This window comes from Schistosoma mansoni (genome assembly GCF_000237925.1).
Source record: "Schistosoma mansoni, WGS project CABG00000000 data, supercontig 0214, strain Puerto Rico, whole genome shotgun sequence".
NCBI lineage: Eukaryota > Metazoa > Platyhelminthes > Trematoda > Strigeidida > Schistosomatidae > Schistosoma > Schistosoma mansoni.
In genome coordinates, this window is record NW_017386083.1 from 297,297 (window position 1) to 318,712 (window position 21,416).

Below are 21,416 nucleotides of genomic sequence, written 5' to 3' on the forward strand. Positions count from 1 at the left end.
GCAAACTTCGGAAGCTATAAATTATATGTTTAGCGAGTAATTTACTAAATAGTCCGACATGTTTATTTACTCTGAAGAAGTGAATCACATTATGTCACAAAACGTCAGGCATCAAATTTTCTACTCAATGGGACACAACAAAAAAAACATTTATTATCATCATTTTGATTGTTTAAGCCTAATTATTTTGTCACTCAAAGTATGAATTCTATTTATTACGTATTACACTCACGTCTTCACCTGTTTGAACATCAAATATTCTAGCGTGACAACTTCCTGACGTGACCCAAAATGTATCAGTAGTGGGGATATGAGCTATGCCTATAGTTAGTTGAAATAAAACATTAAAAAGTCTGTCACGTAGTGAATCATATCTGAAGGATAAAATAGCATTATACAATAACTTTACAGGATATTAACAATTCTCTACTACATAAGATACCTTTTATTTGTAAAGTAATTCACGATTGTAGTTATGTCATTTATGATTCTATCATACTAAATTAAGCGTATGATAAACTTATATAAAGCCAAAATAATTTATAGCAAGCAAGTTTTCATTTTAACTATCTGTAGCAAAATCAAGAAAACATCCCTGTTAACATAACTACAGAAAATCAAAACGTCTTGTTCAGGATTTTGTATTCAAAGTCGAGTCACAAATATATTGCTCTAGTACGTTATAAAGAAAGTAATCAGTTCTTCTCGATGGATAAATTGAATGTATGCTTCCAAGCTTACAGGCATGCAGCCTTTAATTGCCTCTTTATGGTCCTGTAATTTAGAAGCACTATCTAATTTAATTACATTTACAATAAAACTTCAACCAAACTTTCATGATTGATTTTTTTAAACAGGCGTTTTCAGAGTCCATTTTTTACCTGTACAATATGTATTTCTCACTTGGTTAAGAGAGTACTACTTTGACTGAGAAAAAGGTTATGTGAGGCTAAAAAATTGTCGTACAAGGCTCGATAATGTTTACGTACAAAATCATGTCAAGTTCAAAATGTCAAAAGTCTATTAAGCAAACAAAAAACAGACTGTCGAGTTTCTTCTTTATGAAAGGCTGCAAAAGTTCCAGCTCATTGATAAATAATTATTCGAATTCATGTTTCTATGAAATATTCTATCAAATATTATTAGTAACTTGGCTGTTTCAAGTAACTCAACAGTTTATTTCAGTCAAACCTAAATAGATTATTATTGTATTCAAACTAGAGCAGTCTTTGAATAATATCCCGTACAAACTAATAAAATTGTCATATTTACATAATACGCACTAGCACACTGAACAACAAATAAGGACAGCTTTAGTCTCCTTTATATAAGATGAACTTCTGCTACACTGATCATTAATTTATCATACAGAAAAAATTAAGAATCTTTTTATTCGGAAATTATTTTTGGTAGAATTTAAAATCATACCGGACTATCTACAAATACGAAACCTTACATTTACATGAACAATGAAAATCAAAAACAGTTATCAAGAGTGTAACAATATTTTCTGGTATTTAACCTATAGCTTAAGTAAACTGATCGTGTTACAGGTATTCGCCAATAACAAAAGAATGCAACTTACTGAATACAACATTACTGAAGTTTTCAATTGTGTGCATCAATTGTCCCTCATCATTCCAGATTTTTACATGTCTGTCAAAACTTCCACTGATCACTAACTTTTGATGATCATATACATTATGAGCTTTGACTAAACAAGATATAATTCCATCATGAGCTCTAGGGATCTTCAGTAAAATTCTAGTTGTCGGATCTAATTTACCACATGTGTCGTAAACAATGATTTGACCATCAAATCTTGATTTTATTTGAAATTAAGATGAAATAAAGTGTTAAATAAATGAATTTTCTTGGAGGAGATTGAGTAAAACGGATTTCACAATATATTTTGAACTTGGAATACGTATATAATAGTTATTTATTACATCATATGTAGCGGAAATGGAGCGAACCACTTTTTTATTATACAAAAAATTTGAAATAGAGTTAATAAAATGTTTACGATATGAGTGTGTTTGTATAAACTATTTCAGTGACAAAAATTTTTTGCGTTTTAGAATAAATCGGTATTTTTGAGAATGTGTTAAACTGTAGCTACCCAAACTATTCAAAGGAAGTTTTTACTTTTCACCGTTATTTAGAGTGAATTTCGGATATTTCAAATAATTATAATTTAGAACACATATTTCGTCTTACTAATGACTCGTTTACTGGATATATCATAAATTTAGTGTTTATGTTCACAGTAAAATATCTACTCATTGTCAATCGATTTCTAACGCTCAAGTCTCACTTACTAAGTTACTAGGTCTAAGCAGCCTTCAGTTTTTTTCCAAAGAGAATAATATTTATTACGGACTGATAGTATATTTATTTCCCTGCTATCAGTTGTGTTAATAGTAAAATATAATGGGTCCTGTTATTTCCTTATTTCTGGTTGTTTAAAATTCGTACCAGTTAATACATTTTTCAAAACTGATAATATTTCTCATAAATTGCGAAATGTTTTTGATTACATAGATGATTTGTAAATAGTGGGGCATTTTACTAGTCTGGCTAGAAATTTAGGAGGACAGTGTTATTTGAATTAAATTATCTCTTCACTGTCCTTATATACAACCAAACACTGTTTATGTAACAGGTATAAATCGAATTCTTGTAATTCTCTCTTGTTTCTTAATTGTACGTGTTGGATTAATAAATGTGAAATAAATTCTGGTTTATTTGGGATTTATGATTGAGAAACAGCTCACCTCTACATACTAAACATCACAAGGTCATTGGTACACCTGGCAGCTGATCAAAAAGGCCAAGTAATAACTGTCATACAGGCAATAAAGTGAACTCATGCAAATTTTAATTAGTATCAGTAAATATTACAATCCATATTGGTTCCTGCCATTATTTTATCTTTACTGGGTAGTTAGGAATGAATGCGTTCTAAACTATCAAAAAATATGTTGTAAAATTTTAGAAAATATGCAAAGATTGGCTAGATTCACGGTATATTTTAAGTGAGCATCTACACAATTGTTTTCTTATAAATCTGTTATGTGAAATCATTTATTACCTACTTTTGATTTTTAGTTTATTCTCTTGATAATAATCACAGAAACTTGGTTAATACTACCGGAACAAAACAAATTTATTCAAAGCCAAACAGATGTATGGAGCGTGGCTCAGACATTTCCAGTTTTTGCATATTACTAGGCACTCTTCTCTTAGGAAACCCAAATGTTAACTGTTGAAGTTGAAAGGTAGTTTTGTGAGAAGAGCAATACTTAGTATGCCGTTTTAAGTCCAAAGTTATCCAGAAATTAACAACTAGTTACAAAATTCATAATAGACTCTAATCTCTGATTGCATGCAACGTCAAATTTATCTAATGTAAAATAGATTACATGTAACAGAATTTGACTTATCACACAATCAGGTTTCTCTGACAAAAATACTTGTATTTTAAGGATATTATTTTTCCTAATTACCAGGAAATCTAAAAACCTGGGTTATGTGGGATATAGTCAGTACTTAAACTTTCATCTTTTATTTCATTTCTCACTTTGGTAAAAACTAAAACCAAAACATGTAGTAATTTACTTGTAATATTCGCTAACTTACCCCCCTGAGAAGATGCGGTTTTCAAGGCTGACTAGACAACGTACCACATCCGCATGTCCTTGTAGATGCCTCTTCTCATGGACATTAAGAAACTTTCCTGTCGAACGGTCTTTTAATTAAAAGATGAAATTTCACTATTAATATCAATGATCTAAAAGTAAGTTTAACAGTGATCTTATTTCACACTTTATTTTCAAGACGTGAAAATTAACATTAACTTTTATCTTGAAAGACTTGATTACAGCTGGGTTTGGTGTGTACGAAATCTAAAAAGGTGTCTTATGGACAAAGGTTTATTAGTATAGGGTTGTAGAGATTGTTAAGTTTTAATTAAGATCATGAACCGGTAGTTGTGAGACCAGCGTTGAAAGCCTGGAAGTGACAAGCTACTAATGGAAGTTTGGTAAAGACGTTCACTTTATTTTCTTGAGACTCAATTTGTTACAGAAACTAGGGATCGGCTGTGTTTTCATCAAGACTTTTCCTTGAGAATACTTTAGGCCCTAAATACATCGTCGCAAGCAACCGAAAATTACGCTAAAGTTTGGGTTAATATATCAAAACATTGACAGATTTGAGTCTCATTTTAAGTTGAAGTAACATAACCATAATCTTTCAAAGATTTTGGCAAGAGCTTACTTTCTTTATGCTCAGCCGTAGTATAAATTAACTACTTTCCGTTACACGATTCATTAATGCGTCTACGACTGTTCTACATTTGGGAACTCATAAATATATTTGATCTCTTATCTGTCTGAGAAATAAGAAAGTTAAATTCCATCAAAACTGAGAAATGTTCTATTTTGATTAAAACGCTGAATGAAGACATTTGTGTTTGATTAAATTTGTTGTGTGTAATTACGTGATCATTCGGTCATTACTTTGGCATTTATTTTCACCTGTTAATATAAAAACGCTTCAACAGCAAAAAAGTATTTAGGTGAACATAGGTTGATTTGGACTCGAGAAAGATGTGTTATGAAGCAATGAAGATGAATGGTTTAAGTGGTGTATTTTAAGAATAAGATTTATTTGACTTATTTTATCTGGGATCTGGCTAAAAGCCTCACTAATGCTTATCCGGTTTTCCTTATACGGATATCAAGTTTGATTTTAGTAAAATAAAATGAAGTAATGTGACCTTCCTCGTGTTTGATTTCTTTGATCAAAAACCATTTGAAACAGGTGAAACGATGAAATGTGAATTACTTTACAATAGTGAAATAAAGACATACGTTTATCGATTGTAAATATTAATAATCCGTTACCAGTTCCGCAAATAAATTCTTTCAAGTTATCAACGACCAAACAAGTGTAGACTGGCCGGTATAGCTAGAGTTAAATTATGAAGAAAATTTACTCATAGTTTAAAGTAAAAAGACAATATGTAGTCTTGCATACTTTATCTCCCTTATTTTTCCAGTGAAAAAAGCCAAATAACCACGAATCTAGCTGCAAATAACCATCTTTACACAGATAAGTCGTTTTAAAACAGTGGTAGAATAACTGCAGACCGATAAATTACATTCAAATTAACAAATAAATACAGTCCAATTGGTAAAAATAGTATCGATAACATGCGTTTTTGTAAAATCAAGCGCTACCTACACAATCGGAAATGAGTTACACTTACAGCTCAGAATTTAAGACGCTTTATTATTCTAATAAGCTAGTTGTTGTTAATTGATAATAATTAAAACATATTTTCCTTACTTTTAATTACAAATGACATTTTAGGATAGATATAACACCTATCTATCAGTAATCCCATTTTGAAGCATGTTTAGCCGATGAATAATTTATGATTTTAACTTTTAAATTGAATTATACCCCTCTATATCCCGCTTCGTTCAGTGGCTTTTAATCATAAGTCTTTTCTAATCTTTTCTCAACTACCTTTACAGGCACAAATGACATAATGGCGCGATTCAAAGAAAGATGAAAAATCAAGATTTCGAGTCAGTTTTCTGACATAGACTTCAGTCGTTCGATATGACCTTTTATAATTTACATTTGATTGTTGAGCTACAAAACGCCTTATTTTGTTTTCGAAAATTAATTCTGTTAGCTTTACAACCAACAAAAGGTTTAAAAAAGTAATTGACCACATGAGATCTTTTAGTCCTACATATGAACAGTCTATAAATTCTGAAAATTCAGCATATTTCGTTAGAAATTATAGAAAAGTCATTCATTAAAGTCATTTGAAGTTTCGAAGGCCTGTCATTATTAAACTGATGAAGTTTTATTAATAAATGGCCAAGATTTGGATCTAAGGACTTAAGAATTTTAAATACCATAAACAAACCAATTTTAGTCACTTATCTGCATCCACTCTAAGCGACCAAACTAATTCCGAATTGAGTAGTTTAATTCTAAATAGAAATAAACTTCTTGTAAGTAAGACAATGTGATTGGATATAGTTTACTTTTTAACATTTTATGGAAACATCAATGCAACCAAATGACTGTAAAAAGTTGTAACAACATAATCTCCATAAAATAAATAGCCTCGTAAACACTTGGAGTTAGTTTTCACCATGTTAGTCTTAACGAACGCTGATAACTGGAGACATACAACCAAAACGTGTGAGCATATTCCTGCATGGTGGACATGAAATACTTTGATCTATTTCTGGCTCTGTTTAAATACATAATACCTCTTTACTCATGTCGTCATTATATTTGTGTATCAAAAGGTTATCGTTTTTGGGCTGTCCTGAAAATAGTATAGTTCGAATCTGTAATTTCTGAAGTACCTATGTTAATAAGTCCACCGCTTGGTATTCTAAATACAACTCCATGTGTTTTCTTATTTATCTTGCGCTCACATATAAATACATACATATAAACGTATATATTTAACTTTGTTGTTCAGTGTACTCATTAATATTTGTAGACTTATGGATACTGTACGTACTTATAAACTAATCTGAAATCAAACTTTGCAACCTCAGACATTATAGATTATCCCATTCTAAACAATTAACGACAAAGCATTGTTTCACCACTTAAAAACGCCTGATTACATGGTGAGACAGACTTACATGTTCAATTCGTAGAAGTTTTTATGACACAATGGCATAATTTAGGCAAGTACACGAGGTCAAGTTCGTTTAATTCCGTTTTTTTCAGCCATATAATTTATCCAAAACAATTCAGCCAGAACTGGGAGACTAATACTGTTTTAAGTCAGACATTGAATATTTGGATGCTAACATGTGAGATAATGCAAATGTTGTGATTATTACAAAACCACTCCAAAAATTCATGATGCATGCGCACTATCTGAAAAGGACAGTGGTATTTTCCCTCTGAGTATATTTTACAGTACTTATCGTTTAGTTACACATCAAGACTACTATTATTGCTTTAATTGGATTTATTTCAGTTAAAGTGATCTCCAAGAGTACTACTTTTTTTAAAGACGTTTATCATCTGAAATTTTTGAGTACAGATACAAAAAACTAAGAGCACATGCATTTATTTTCCCTCGTTGAGTATAACTTTGAATATTTTTTTGTATCCATACGTGTTAAGGTCTTTTTGAAACTACCGTAGTCAGAATTTTTATTGTTATTTGGTACAGTTATATACAAACCTCTGTCTTTGTTTGTGTGTCTATCACCTATCGAACTTTAAAAGGCACTCTATCTGAAGATCGGTTTTCGCTGCGAGATTACTGAAAAATTTGTGGCGCAAGTAAAACATCGTTGTGGCAGATCTACATGCTATTTCCCTGTCGATGATGGGATGCAATGTGATGACTGCAATAAGTGGTATCACATTGTGTGCACCGGACTCACACCGGCTGCATATAAGAGGTTCTGCAAGCCAATAACACATTGGCTGTGCAAAGCATGTTGTTCTACAAAGTCCCTGTTGATTTTAGAGGTGATTGAGCTGCTAAACATAGCTAGAAAATTGCCCTCAGATGAACAAGCGGCGGTAGATGAGCAGAATTCCACTTTTGAAGAAATAGAGAGCGTTATCATGAGTCCAGCTCTGGATTTGAATTAGATCATAAAGGTGGGCCCGATCAGGGAAGCAGATAACAGGCTCACAGATGTAGGCATGATCACAAGAAGAAAGAAAAAGCGCGCAAAGAAGAAACTAGCTAAAGACAGTACTAAGGTATGTGAATCTATGGGTTCAGTTCGAGATTTACATACCAACGCAAAACAAACTTTGGGGAGGCCAAGTCTGATAGGTGTAGAGGATGTGATCAAGAGACAATATTAAGTAAATGTGTGGCCCACAGTCATACCCAGCAAAAAGAAAATAAGGAAACAAAATGCGACCTCTGTTATTGACGCCGCATTGTAAACGAATTGCAGGTAAGAGACAGTTCCAGGAACTAAAGTTCCACAGAGTGTCGAGACAGACCTCACTGATAGGTCAGTCAATTTTCATAAGTTGAGAGAATCTTCCGATAAGAAACCAAAGGCTAGATTTGAGCACGACCTCAGTCATATTAAATGCTTAATAAGCAAGCTACTCCCAGAAGCAGTCTCTGGAATTAGCATACGTAAGCATTATAGAATAGAACAAAACGTGGTTTCTGAAAGAAATCAGGAAAGCCACCTATTAAAGGTTACCTTTGCTACGGTTGAAGAAAGAAGCATGATACTGGAAAACTCACGCAAACTGATTGGATCCGGAATATACGTCCGAGAGTTCCTCAGCCTGGTCGACCGCATTAAAAGATGAGCTAAAGAAGTAAAAATAAATGAGCGCCGCCAAAACGGTGAAATAATCCTTGTCCTTAAGGGTTTTCACATCGTGGAAGTTTGGAGCAAAACTATTCCCAAACCACTCTGGGTGGTAAGGGAAAGTTCTCCACGGAGTTAAAATTAGACTACACAAATGCTCGCAGCCTAATAAATAAAATGTCAGAGCACAAGACAATCGTAGATATAGAAAAACCGGGTGTTATTGCTGTCTCAGAAACATAGTTAACGTCAGAAGTTTTTGATAATGAAATTCAGTTGACTGGTTTTAAATCCAGTAGGGCTGATAGATTAAACCATGAGACGGCGGAGATATCCTGTACACGAGAAGTACCTTAATCATACGACCTGCTGAGGCAATGGGACATGTGAATTGGTGCGTTTCAAGTTGAAATGTCGACGACAAGATATTGAGTTAGTCGTAGTATATCGCAGTCCAGAATGTGTAGTAGATGACTTCCTCCTAAGAAAACTTAAGTCCTGGTGTAATAGGAGAAAAAGCCTTATATTAGGCAACTTTAATGCACCGTATATAAACTGGATTGACTTAGAAGTAGGGTCATCGATAATGTCATTCGATTGCTAACTGTTAGAAACCTCAACTTCACTAGCTTTATTCCAAGACATTAGAGATTCCACGAGATATGACCTACAGGGCTCTTCGTCCCTCTTCACATACGGTGACGACGTCGGCCAAATGACTTTCCCGACACCTCTAGAGAGAAGCGACCGTGCAGTCATCCTATTCAAATTCATGGCTGAGATAGCTTGTCAAACAGTTGCGTCATCCCGTTCTAATATATGGAAGGCAGATATGGAGGTAATCAACTCATCAGCATCGGCTGAAAACTGGAAAATTGACTCAAGGACATTAGTACAAGAGGCATTTACTCATTTTAGGCAGCTATACAATCGGGTAAATCAACCATATATACCCTGGACAGTCCCGAAGAAGAAGAAACACGGTCATCCCTGAATAGGCCAGGATATTAGGCACTTACTAAGACAAAATAAAAAATGTTGGAATGGTGCTATCAGCCTTGATACAGCAAGTACAATAGAACGCTACCGATCAATAAGAAACAAGTGCATAATTAAAATCCTGGAATCTCAGAGGAAATATAAAATTCAGTTGACACAATCCGCACTCAAGCAATCTAAGAGATTTTTCTCGTACATAAATTACAAAACAGGGATGAAGTACTGAATTTTCAACCTAACTTAGGAAGAGAGTGAATCTGAATTAATAAGAGACGATCAAGAAGAAGCAGCGGTTATGGTGAACTATTTTGGAGCAGTTTTCACTTAGACACCTAATGTATATGAAGAACTAGACCCAAATAAAAAGCTAATAAACCGTCTGCTCATCATAAAATTGGATCAAGACGATGTACTTAAGGCTCTTAGCACTATAGACGAGGAAAAGTCAGCAGATCCGGATGAATTACACCCAAATTCCTGAGATATATTTCACAATATATCGCAGCCCCACTGACTGTGATATTCAATATGTCACTTGACCAAGGTGTGTTACCCACGAACTAGAAGGATGCAATCGTCACTCCAATACATAAAACAGGACCGAGACAACTTCTTCGAAATAAAGACATGTCAGCTTCACCAGTGTTGTGGTTAAAATATTGGAAAGAATGGTCAAACAGACCATAATGACATTTATGGAAACCAATAACCTGTTAAACAGTGAACAACATGGTTTTAAAAAGGGTTTATCTTGTACAACGAACCTTCTTATAGCAGAGGAGCATTGGACAAAGGCTCTAGATAACGAAAAATCAGTGGATATGGTCTACATAGACTTCGGAATAATATTTGACAAGGTGCCAACAAATAGACTAATCTTGAAGATAGAAAATCTTGGTATTTCCAGACCTTTTTTAAAATGGCTTAAAGATTTCCTAGTTTGTTGTAGACAGAAAGTAAGAATAAATTCGGAGTGCTCCACCTGCAGACCAATACCTAATGGAGTACCTTTAAGTTCTGCCCTGGGTCCTCTACTTTTTATACTGTATGTAAATGCTCTCCCAAGTATAGTAGATTCCCCAATGTTATTATACGCTGACGAGGTAAAATCCTAGCAAGAAATAATAAGAGATGCAGATGCATGGGCATTTCAAGCAGACTTAAATATGGTTATTAACTGGTCTAAAAGTGGCTGATGCCTATCAATGGGGCAGAGTGTGTCTACATGCACTTTGGGAATACAAAAGTAAATAGGTACAGCATAAAGGAAAAGCCTGTACTCGTGATCCAGTCTCAAAAGGATCTTAGGGTGATAGTGATTCATAGTCCTAAGACCACGGTCCATTGCCAGGAGGTTGCAGCCAAGGGGTTTAGGACCCTATGGGCTTTAAGATGGACATTCATCAAGTTAGATGCTACCATGTTCACTACAGTATACACAACCTTAGTGAGAACTAAGTTTGAGAACTGCGTTCATGCTGCAAGCTCCTATTTAGAGAGTGACTTGGATATCCTAGAAAATGTACAAAGGGTAGCTACCCGTGCAATTTCAGAGCTTCAGGGTTTCCCATACAAAGAGAGAATTGAAAAGCTAAACCTCTTCACTCTGTCCTATCGTAGATGAAGAGGTGATCTGATTTTAATATATAGAATACTAAGAAATGATTTTGGACCTAACATGGTGATGAAGATTTTAGCTCAAGTGGATGACTTTGATGGAGTTTAGTTCTCTGAGCTGGATGGTTTGGTGGTGGGGCAATCATAGTTCACCTAAACGACATACTAGGAAATGATTTTGGACCTAATATATTCTCTCTTTTTCATCCCACTGGAGCCGGACATCTCAGAGGACATAGCAAGCGAGTATGAAAGACAAGAATGAATAAAATACTTATGGCATACAGACTTTCACACCTAGTCATCAATTCTTGTAACATGTTACCCAAAGCAGTGGTGTCCGCGCCTTCAAATGACGCATTCAAGAGAAGACTGGACACTCATAGAAGCATACTAGAAAAGGAGTAACATAGGCCATAGGCCTTCTATCCTCACTACGCAAACCTGTATCTGAATCTGAAGTGCTCGGTGAAGATAAAATATGTGGCTGCCAAGTCAGTCACTAGGTCTAAACAAACTCTCATAACTTTTACTCCAATACAGTTTTAATATTAGGCCTCCACAATATTATGGAGGTATAATTCTGACCTGTGAACCTATCGAATGTAAACTATAGCCGTTTCAAAATCTGTCGAGGTTAACCCGTTTTACACTGTTTTATATTAAATTCCATAAAATACATTCATCATCTTTTGGGTCCACTCACATTATAATAATCGATTAATAACAGCCCTTGCCAAAAGGCAACGATACCTTCATGACTCATAGTTATGACAGTCTTCATTGACTCCCTATAATTTTTTTCATGATCAATAGTTTGTTACATACCAATAGTAAATCGATGTGACCCATGAGGTGTGAATATTAAGATTTTTAACTTTCCGGCCGTTTATAACATCCCAATACGTAATTCCGCCATCTAAAACTGGTTATAAATAACTTTTGTACCCTCAAACCCCGTTATCACTTCTCTTCTTGAAGGATCGAAGCATATTGCAGTGACTGGAGAAGTATTGTACAACTTGATGGATGAGCTGTAATCCATAACGCTTTTCGAAAAACATCGATACTGTTGCCTCAAGGTCAAATTGAAATGAAGATTCTAAACACACGGTAAATAGAAATATGAAAAATACTGTTGTGTTAAAGGGAGCTTTAAAGAAAATGAGCAGAATTTTTGCCTAAATTTTTTATTTTGTTTTGAGTCAAATGGGACTTCTGTAAATAATAGTGAAAGAAACCGTGAAGTTGCCTTTCAGTAATTGACACCCCTAGAAGTTATTTGAAGCTTCTTATGAGTTAAACAAGTAATTGTAATCGAAAATAGATGCAAAATGTTTGGTGACATGGAAAAAACATGAAAAAGATGTGGAACGTTAATGAGAGGATGAAAGTTGTTTTTGAAGCGACACTACGGACCATGACTCCCGTTCAGTAAAGCAAGTATCCTCACTTGAATCCATTGAACATGAAGAACAACCAGTTTTCAGTAAGCGAACCTTTAATAGTTTTGAAGAGATCACGGGACCACAGAATTTGAGAATGTTGAAGACACGATGGGTATTTTAGTTTGACAACACTTTAACCAGTAATAACTTCTATAATTGAATCGTGCCCACCCAGTGAAATCAAAAGTCAAGAGCGAGGAGGTTCGAACATATATTTCATAGATTATCAACATATCGAGATGTGACTGATCTAAACCGGATAGCGATCGCAGGAGAAGTTGGGAACATCGTTCCAACTCGTGATCTGGTGCGGATGCATAACCGAGCGCCTTCAGCTAGGTGAGTCCATTAAAACCAACGTGGTCAGCATCCAATGTCGAAGACTTACAGAACTATTTATTTTGGGAACTTATTTACCACTACAATGCTACTGTATGAAATTTCTTCTTACCTAACGATCTCAAAGATAATGATAGCAGAAGTTTGATAATGATGGATTTTGAATGTATATTTTAATTATAGATCAAGATATCAAGATGTATGGGTTTTGGGATGACTAGTCATGTGTTGCGCGGTTTACCGGAATGCGATCAGATGTGGTTGTATGACCGGCTAAGTGTAAGTGTGGAAAACGTGTAAAGCTATTTATATCGGGTATTTAGTTGCCGTTGCAATTTCAACACGTTGTTTAACCTGACAAATAAGTTAATGGAGGACTATGTCAGAAGCCTATAACGCTTTGACCAAGCTTAAAATATGATGCTGATGATGATGAAAGTCACATCATTGCCTATACTGACTCGTCGTACGTCACAATCAGCAATATGATGTTTATCAATTCTAAAGAACATATTTGTGCCAGGAAGAAATTAATATATTCTATACAAAGACAATAATTTATATAAATTAACTATGCTTGCTCGGCTGAGCCATGCCATTCCAATTGATTGCTTCCTATTTCACCATTACTGACTTCCTCTTCATGTTAAATAACAGATGCATATTTTTTTCACTTACCTGATGTTCAGCTTCGAGGATAGTATGGTTAGAACTAATACCAATATGAAGCAATAAATGTATTGAAGCAGACCTAATCTCTCAGTCAGGGAGTCGAAGTAAAAAACTACCAGGCCTTAGTCCACCTCAAGTAAGAACACTTCTTAAAGTCTGACCGTCGAGTGTGTTCAGAAGAACATGTGTCTGTGACAGTGAAACTCTAGACATTTATTAGCAGCCTTCAAAAAGATGAAATTTACTACCCTTTAACTTTCTTTACGTGGGAATGCACATAAACATATAAAATTAAACTTCAAATTCAGTATAAACGATTTAGCTCTTAAACTTAAGTTGTATTCGCGTCGTTTATTACTTATACTTGTAAAAAATAACGAGATAGTGTTGCAGTCCCCAAAACAAGAAGTGAGAATACAAAGACTGGCACAAGTGAAGATTTATTCACCACAAACCTCATCAAAAATACACTCATTATGTATTAATTGTACATACATTTTCATCATTAATTAGAATGAAATCACATATGAAAAATATCCAGAGTTTTAACAAATCACACACTGAATGTCATACTGAACGTAGTTCACATCAACTTAATCCAAGAATATCATATCTTGAATAAATATAACACTGAAGTAAATTGATATTACACTGAATAAAATAGCACATCGAAAGTAAACTAGATATCACTGAATAATCATCATATTGAATTAGAAAACCAAGTAACATTTACCAAATTCATGAGTCAAAGTTTGATTTTGCCTTTTTATCCTGTAATATCAACTTGTGATAGGTTTCTCATGATATAGATTAGCATAGATATGATTCCCGAAGGTGAGAGCTAAAACAAAAATATTTCGATCGGAAAACATTCACAAAACTGGATATTTATCTCATGAGTATGGCTTAGAGCAAACTCACACTTTGTCTTTGGCTTACTTCTATGGTGACCGTGTTATAGCAAAATTTGGGGAAAAGTTCATCAATCTTACAATACAAATACACCATAATAATTTTCACATACTTTGCCAATATCTAGTAACATGTGAAAAAGTATTCGTCAAGATGGAGGCTTATATACGCTTAGACATAAAATTAGACAATAGAATCACCAAACTATTTAGCATGAGGTTTGAATGAGTAGCCCATGTGAATGACAGGTTATCAAAACGCACACATTATATACGCTGAGATTGTTCCGTCTGAATATTTTTATTTATTTATGCTTGTCTGTGATAATACGAAATAGTCTAATTTATATTTCACCTAGTAATTCCTAAGACCGTCCAATCGGTACTCTAGCAGTTACATATGAGCTATGGTTCATGTTACAGGGAAATCCGAATATACACTTTAAAGTATTGTATTTTGTAATTGAAATCAGATACGGAATAATGCAGGAAGGTGTTATTAATTAGCGTGAACTCCACATTATCCTTCAGACACCTTATTACTATTCATTATTGAATATAGAGCGTAATTTAAAGTTTTTATAACTTCAGCACTCTAGCAGTAAATACATTTCAATGTATTTTAAATAATCAGTTAATCTGATGAATTTAGATAATACAATGAGAATACATAATTTATTAGAGCAATATGATTACTGCATTCAATCTAAATAAACTAGTATTACTTATATAATATTTCGAAAGCCGGTAGTGTTTTTTGGCATTATTGTCATCCGTATATGAGTGAACATAATAAATTACTTATTTCAGACACTCACTTAATTTTATGACATTTACATATAAATATCATTTAAAATTTATCATTCTCATAAATTACAAATTTAAAATTTCGTTCAATTTCTCTACAGTTTTCAAATCATGAATGAATATTAATATTTACTATACACTTTTCTGTAACTTTGTTGCTAAGATACAAATTAGTTTTGAAAATTGAAATACTGAAGGAATTAATTTGATTTATATAACAAGAAAATTTATAATTTTATTTGACAAAGATGATGATGACATTTACATATCTTGTTTCTATATATAATTGGAATCATGAGTAAATTGAAGTTAGACCACTGTAGAAAACCTGGAAGCACTGGACGTTTCATTGATAAATTTTAATTAGGGTGGTAATATCAAGATTTACAGAACAAAATGTATTCATCATATTTTAAGGTCTTTAATCAGCTTTAATCAACTCAAATCTGTGAAAAATAGTGAGCATATGAACAAACTATTGAAAAGTTCCAAACAACATAACAAACTCTATGAACAAAATGTAAAAATGATATAAATGGAATTAAAGGATATCTACATGTTGGAATTCAGTCTTATAATAAAAACCATACGGGCTTCATGGATAACAAAAACATCATAAAGGAGATGTGATAGGTGATTATATAATTGAATTAACTACTTAATATGAACTGAACTGTATGCAAACCAGAAGACTTTGTAAATTAAAGAATTTTCGGGTTGGTCAAAATTAGCAGAGCAAATGCATTATTCACTCTTCCCTTCTGTATACGGAATAAATGTCGAAAATGCTTGATAGTAGGGTTTCCATAGAAATAAATCAAATTTGAAGCAAGGGATTCGATTGAAAATTTCAAACACATTTATTTTATATCCGTTATTCACTAGATGTTAAGAAATCGGATCTCTAAAACCTTTGCCTTTGGACAAAAAGAAGTTTCAACACTAATGTTTAGTAATCCTTACAGATACCGCTCTCTCAAACCTTCTTACGTTCATAATTTTACAAGTATTTATAAGTTGGTAATGACCACATTAAAATACTGACCTATCTTTAAGTGATTCAATTTCTACATTGCTCTACAAACTGAGTCCTTTTTCGCAGCACGAAATTTCTCAATACTGCTTTAATTTTTGTTTTGTTGCTTTCAGAGATATTTCTCTCTTTGAGAAAAATAAGGATGATGACATGTTTTCAGATAACATTTTGAAGTTTCGGATTTCAAACATATCTTTTATATCTTATGTTCAGGTTCGTAGACATGATGTATTTTCATAAGATTATTCTTAATGACTCAAACCTCTAATTATATTGTTTGAGCACAAGATACATATTGTTTTTAGTAGCCTACTGATCAAACTTTATTTATAGTTTGTGAAGCAGTAACCAGTATGGTATGGATAGTACAAAATCCCACTAAAAATCAATTTTTTTCAAAAATGTTTGTAATTGTTGACTACACTCTGGGACTCTAGCCCAGTACCTTTCGCTTCAAACGCCATCGCGTTATCCACTCAGCTACTAAGTCCTGATAGCCACTTACTTGTGAAATGGGGTGAAGTTTAAATTCACTTAGTGTTGTTTGTTTGAATCTTCCCATTGCACAAGCAAGTGGCTATCAGGACTCAATATGTGAGTGGATAACGCGATGGCATTTGAAGCGAACGTTATTGGGTTCGAGTCCCAGAGTAAACATCAACTCTGAGATGCAGGTACATCCAGCTGACGAGTCCCAAATAGGACGAAATGCGCGTCCTGGATTCCACTGCTAGCCGTTATCCATCTTTGCTTATAATTGTTGACTTCGCTATGGCATGGATATATAAAGTTCACTAACTGGCGTATAAACTAGTTTTTTACTTAAAAACTACTTATCTACTTTTAGGATTAAACTGTTTTATTTGAAAATGAATGCCTTATTCAAGATTGACTTTCCAGTTATCTTCTCTAATAACTGACGTTTAATATTCTCTTGTTTCATAATATCTAACTTGTTAAATAACAAAAATGATGTTATTCTAGATGTTTTACTTATTGTTTTTTTATAAAAAATAATTTATTAGTTTTTTTGGCTGCCTATAATTTTGACATTAAAATTGTTAATAAATATAAAAACTTCATTCAACATATGATAGTACCAGCATTATTTATATGATTACTAGTATTATTATTAGTACTATTATTAGTGGTGATACAACTTGCTTTGTTTGCGAACTTTGATTCATCTTACCAAAAACAGGAAAGGCACAAGGTGATTGTTTTTGCATCCATTAATCATACCGTACACATGTGAGTGTTTTTATACCGATCTAAAATTCGGTGATTAATGAAGACACAAAAAAATGAAGTAAAATAATCAGTTTTTTTTTCAGATTTGCCTTTTTTTCACTGGAAAAGTTTTGATAAATCATTCGTGTATAGTCTATTAAGTTAAGAATCAAACAAAAATAATCAAAATAATAATAAACTGCGTGTTTTTATTTTGTTTTTATGTTTTAAAACTACATCATAATTGTTATTTATTGCCATTTACATGATGAATTAATCTATAAAATGTAATTGGTAATTTAAGCTAAGAAGATTTAGCTTCAACAATCTGTTTGGCCATTTTAACACTATGAATTTCCCTTACTAAATACGAACAAGAAGTAGTATTCTTGATAAATCTAAAACTCCTTTTCAAGTCTCTTATATAACATTTCATTTGGTAGAGTTATGGAGCGATTTTCAGTGTTATAACAAACACTGAAGTTTATTGCAGTAGTATTGTACTGGTAAATAATTATAGTACTTGGGATTCTCTAAGATCATTCTAGAGGGTTCGTTAGTTCATATGGTAGGTATTATTGAATAATAATGCTTGAAATTATATGAGTGTCATACTACTTGATCGTTCTGTGAGAAATAGCTTCCATAAGTAATAAATAATGGTGAGCTTAAATCAAAAGCAAAGCTAAACCAGTATATATAATCAAGAAGAGGTTTTTGTGGATGTTATGGTAATTTAATAAATGGACTCATGAGTCAATTAGATCTAGACCACCATGGAAAACCTGGAAGCAATGGATGGTCGTTTCGTCCTAGTATGGGACTCCTCAGTAGTGAGCATCCACGATCCCGCTTGTGGTGGTTCGAATCCAGGACCTATCAGTCTCATGTGCAAACACTTAACCTCTGGACCATTGAAACGGCATCCAACAGTGTTAATGTCTACCTTCAACCAATCCACGATTACAATCCATGATTATAATCATCATATGCTTATAAGTAACTGGTTTCAAGATGGATTTCCTAGAGTTCTGGTTAGTAGACGTAACCAGTGGAGTTCAACCAGGTCTATTGTGAGATAGTAACTCACTGCAGACAATGGTGGGTATTACTCAATTTCTTGGATTAGTTGAAGTTAGACATTAACACTGTTGGATGCTGATTCAATGGTCTAGAGGTTAAGTATTCTCACGTGAGACTGATAGGTCCTGGATTCGAACCCCCACAAGCGGGACCTTGGATGCTCACTACTGAAGAGTCCCATGCTAGGACGAAACGATCATCCATTGCTTCCAGGTTTTCCATGGTGGTCTAGCTTTAATTGACTCATGAATTCATCTATTAAACCAGTCTATATAAATAATTGCGTCAAGATAAATATTTTTCATAGATTAACTATTGTAATCTGAAACAGTAATACGAACGGTTAGCACAGAAACAATAATACAAAAGTAACAGTCAGATACATATTAATTGTAAATATGAGTTCAACTATATTTTTCTTCTTAAATAAATAACTTTGTTAAAAATTTATATACCGGTCCGGATAATTAACAATATCATGTAAAACTGGTTGACTTCTGGAAATGTATTTCAAATAACATCATTATACACGCTGATGACAGTGTTCACTGCTAAATGCAAGTCAAACAAGCATAACTAAGAATTTATACAAATAAGAATTTATTCATCAGGAATTGAAAAATGTCGTGAATGACACATATTTTTTATTTTTTTATTAATTCTTAAAAAAACGTAGAAACTATCAACACAATTATAACCCTATTCAATAAAATTCCAACTTTACCAAATATATTAGTCATCTGTGGTGAAATTTTAAATGGTTTATTTCTTTCCAAACTTTTACTAATAATGTAGTTTAGATTAACAATGAAAACTTCAAGATTAAATCGTTCAGGTCATAAATCACTAAGCTATTGGGGTTCTTCTGAGCTTCTAATCTCTATTGGTAGTATTTCTAAGCTAGACCGCCATAGAAAACCTGGGAACACTGGACGGCCGTCTCATCCTAGTGAGCACATGTGCTAATATGTCTCATTTACTCTATTACAGAAATTAAGCTGTCATCTATTCATGTTTGTCATTTAGTGAACCTAAGTATTTGACCTCTGTTAACTCTAGGATTCTAACATGGCAAACATTCTAGTACATTTCTCACGTTTAAAAGAATGCTGTGATTACGAGCGTTTAGAAACGATCCATAAAACGTTTTAAGAAATGATGACTAAGTAAATGAATTCATACTTGGTTTAAAATCTTTTAAACTCACCTTCGACTGTTTAACATTTTGTATATGAAACTCTCCTATTTATTCTAGGATTCATTAACCAACTTGTGAAAATTCAAATGATTAAGAGTCAATCATTCCTTAATTGCAAGACAGTGAGAAGTCATTCCATCATTCAACTAGTAAATGAATTCTCTATCTTTTTGTGTATATTAGGTTAGTGACCACTGAAAGAATAACTTCATATTCGTGGTTGTATAAAATCTAATAATCTTTAGATATAAGGAATATCTACTATACTTAAAAATTGTGTTATACACCAACTCAAAAGCTTACTAATGTTTTAATGTGAGGATAAACTGTAACCACTGACGTTTCGTACGTTGACATTTTTGGGTATTCAACATTTCTAGAATGGTTACGCTTGTTCTCCCTTGTATTTTGCATTTTACATTTATATTTAATCAACTAATAATAAAGCGAATAATCAGATATAACTAGCACACAACTTTTTAATGTATGGAAATGTTTTCAATTCACACTATTATATTAATCATTTAGAAATAACGATAAAATGTACTTGTACCCTTCACACAGTCGTAGCCAGTGGTATGGTAGTCAGTCTGCTATGTACAAATTATTCGGTGCACATGACGCATCAGTCAATTATTATTAGTTAACCTCTCCGCCTGTAGCTCCTCCGGAACGCCTCTAGCTGGAGCGTTGAATAATACCTCGTTGAATTCCATTGGAGTCGTCGTTTCCTTCAAAGTTGTTGACACCCTTCACTCACAAGCGTCAATCAGTGTGAAAATCAGGTTTAGAGCATTTTGCTGACTGCCATGAACCAACTAAGAATACTTTTTTTATTGAGCAATATATTAAACTTCCAAATAGAGGAAACTAAATATACTTATTTGAAAAATACATATCTTTTCCTTCGGCATATGTCTAACAAACCTCATTTATGCTTTAAGTTTATAAAACTCTATTTTTAAATCAATTATAAAACTATTATGGTTGGATATATATGCGATGAGCTATTGGCGTAGCACAGCGTTACACTCATTTCTGTTAATATTGTCTACTTTAATAGCTACGGTATCTCATTATCTTTTTTATGAAGATGAATGTTACAAGGCAATTTATGGTAGTGTTTTTCGTAATTAAAAAGATGTAAACTTTACTTTTTGTTCCATCAGTTTATTTTTGTATTGAACTATTTACTTTTGTACATGCAAATAAATCAACATGTTTATAGTATTCACCCAGACTATATCTTACTAAGATAAAGTAGTCAGAATAAAGAATGAATTTACTATTTCATAAGTAATAAATAATACCATGTTACTTTTGTTTACTTCTTTTACATTGTCAAAATTTATTAATTAGTCCGTTTGTTTGTGTTTTATACTAATAATAATAATAAATTGCTTGTTTACCTGTTCACTCTGATAATCTTATGAATCCGTTCGTAGTAACTAGTAAAAACACATGCTTGCTATGTATCAACAAACTAAGTTTTCATAAACCCTTTACTACATTACATTTAATTAAAGGATTAATAAAAGTTTGTTTGTACGCAGTTAGTTGAATTGTTACATTCACCTCAAGGCATTTCCTCTTTATTAAGTGTTTATTTTAAAGAAATCTAGTAACTTTTAATATGATAAGGATGAAAATGCCAAACAATTAAATTTTAGTAAAATTATACGTAAATAATCATCGCGTAAAAAGTAGTTGTTGATTTAGAAT

At 33.1% G+C, this 21,416-nt stretch overlaps 1 protein-coding gene across 1 annotated transcript; it reads right to left on the minus strand.

Annotated features, from left to right (window-relative positions):
• Positions 1-208: 208 nt before the first annotated feature.
• On the minus strand, positions 209-11,736 carry Smp_054680 (hypothetical protein; the record flags this gene model as incomplete). The annotated part of the gene is made up of 5 exons (XM_018792576.1): positions 209-321; positions 1,586-1,821; positions 3,643-3,751; positions 4,878-4,974; positions 11,677-11,736. The coding sequence occupies 5 exons, from the start codon at positions 11,734-11,736 to the stop codon at positions 209-211; spliced, it is 615 nt and encodes a 204-aa protein (XP_018647237.1).
• Positions 11,737-21,416: the final 9,680 nt, after the last annotated feature.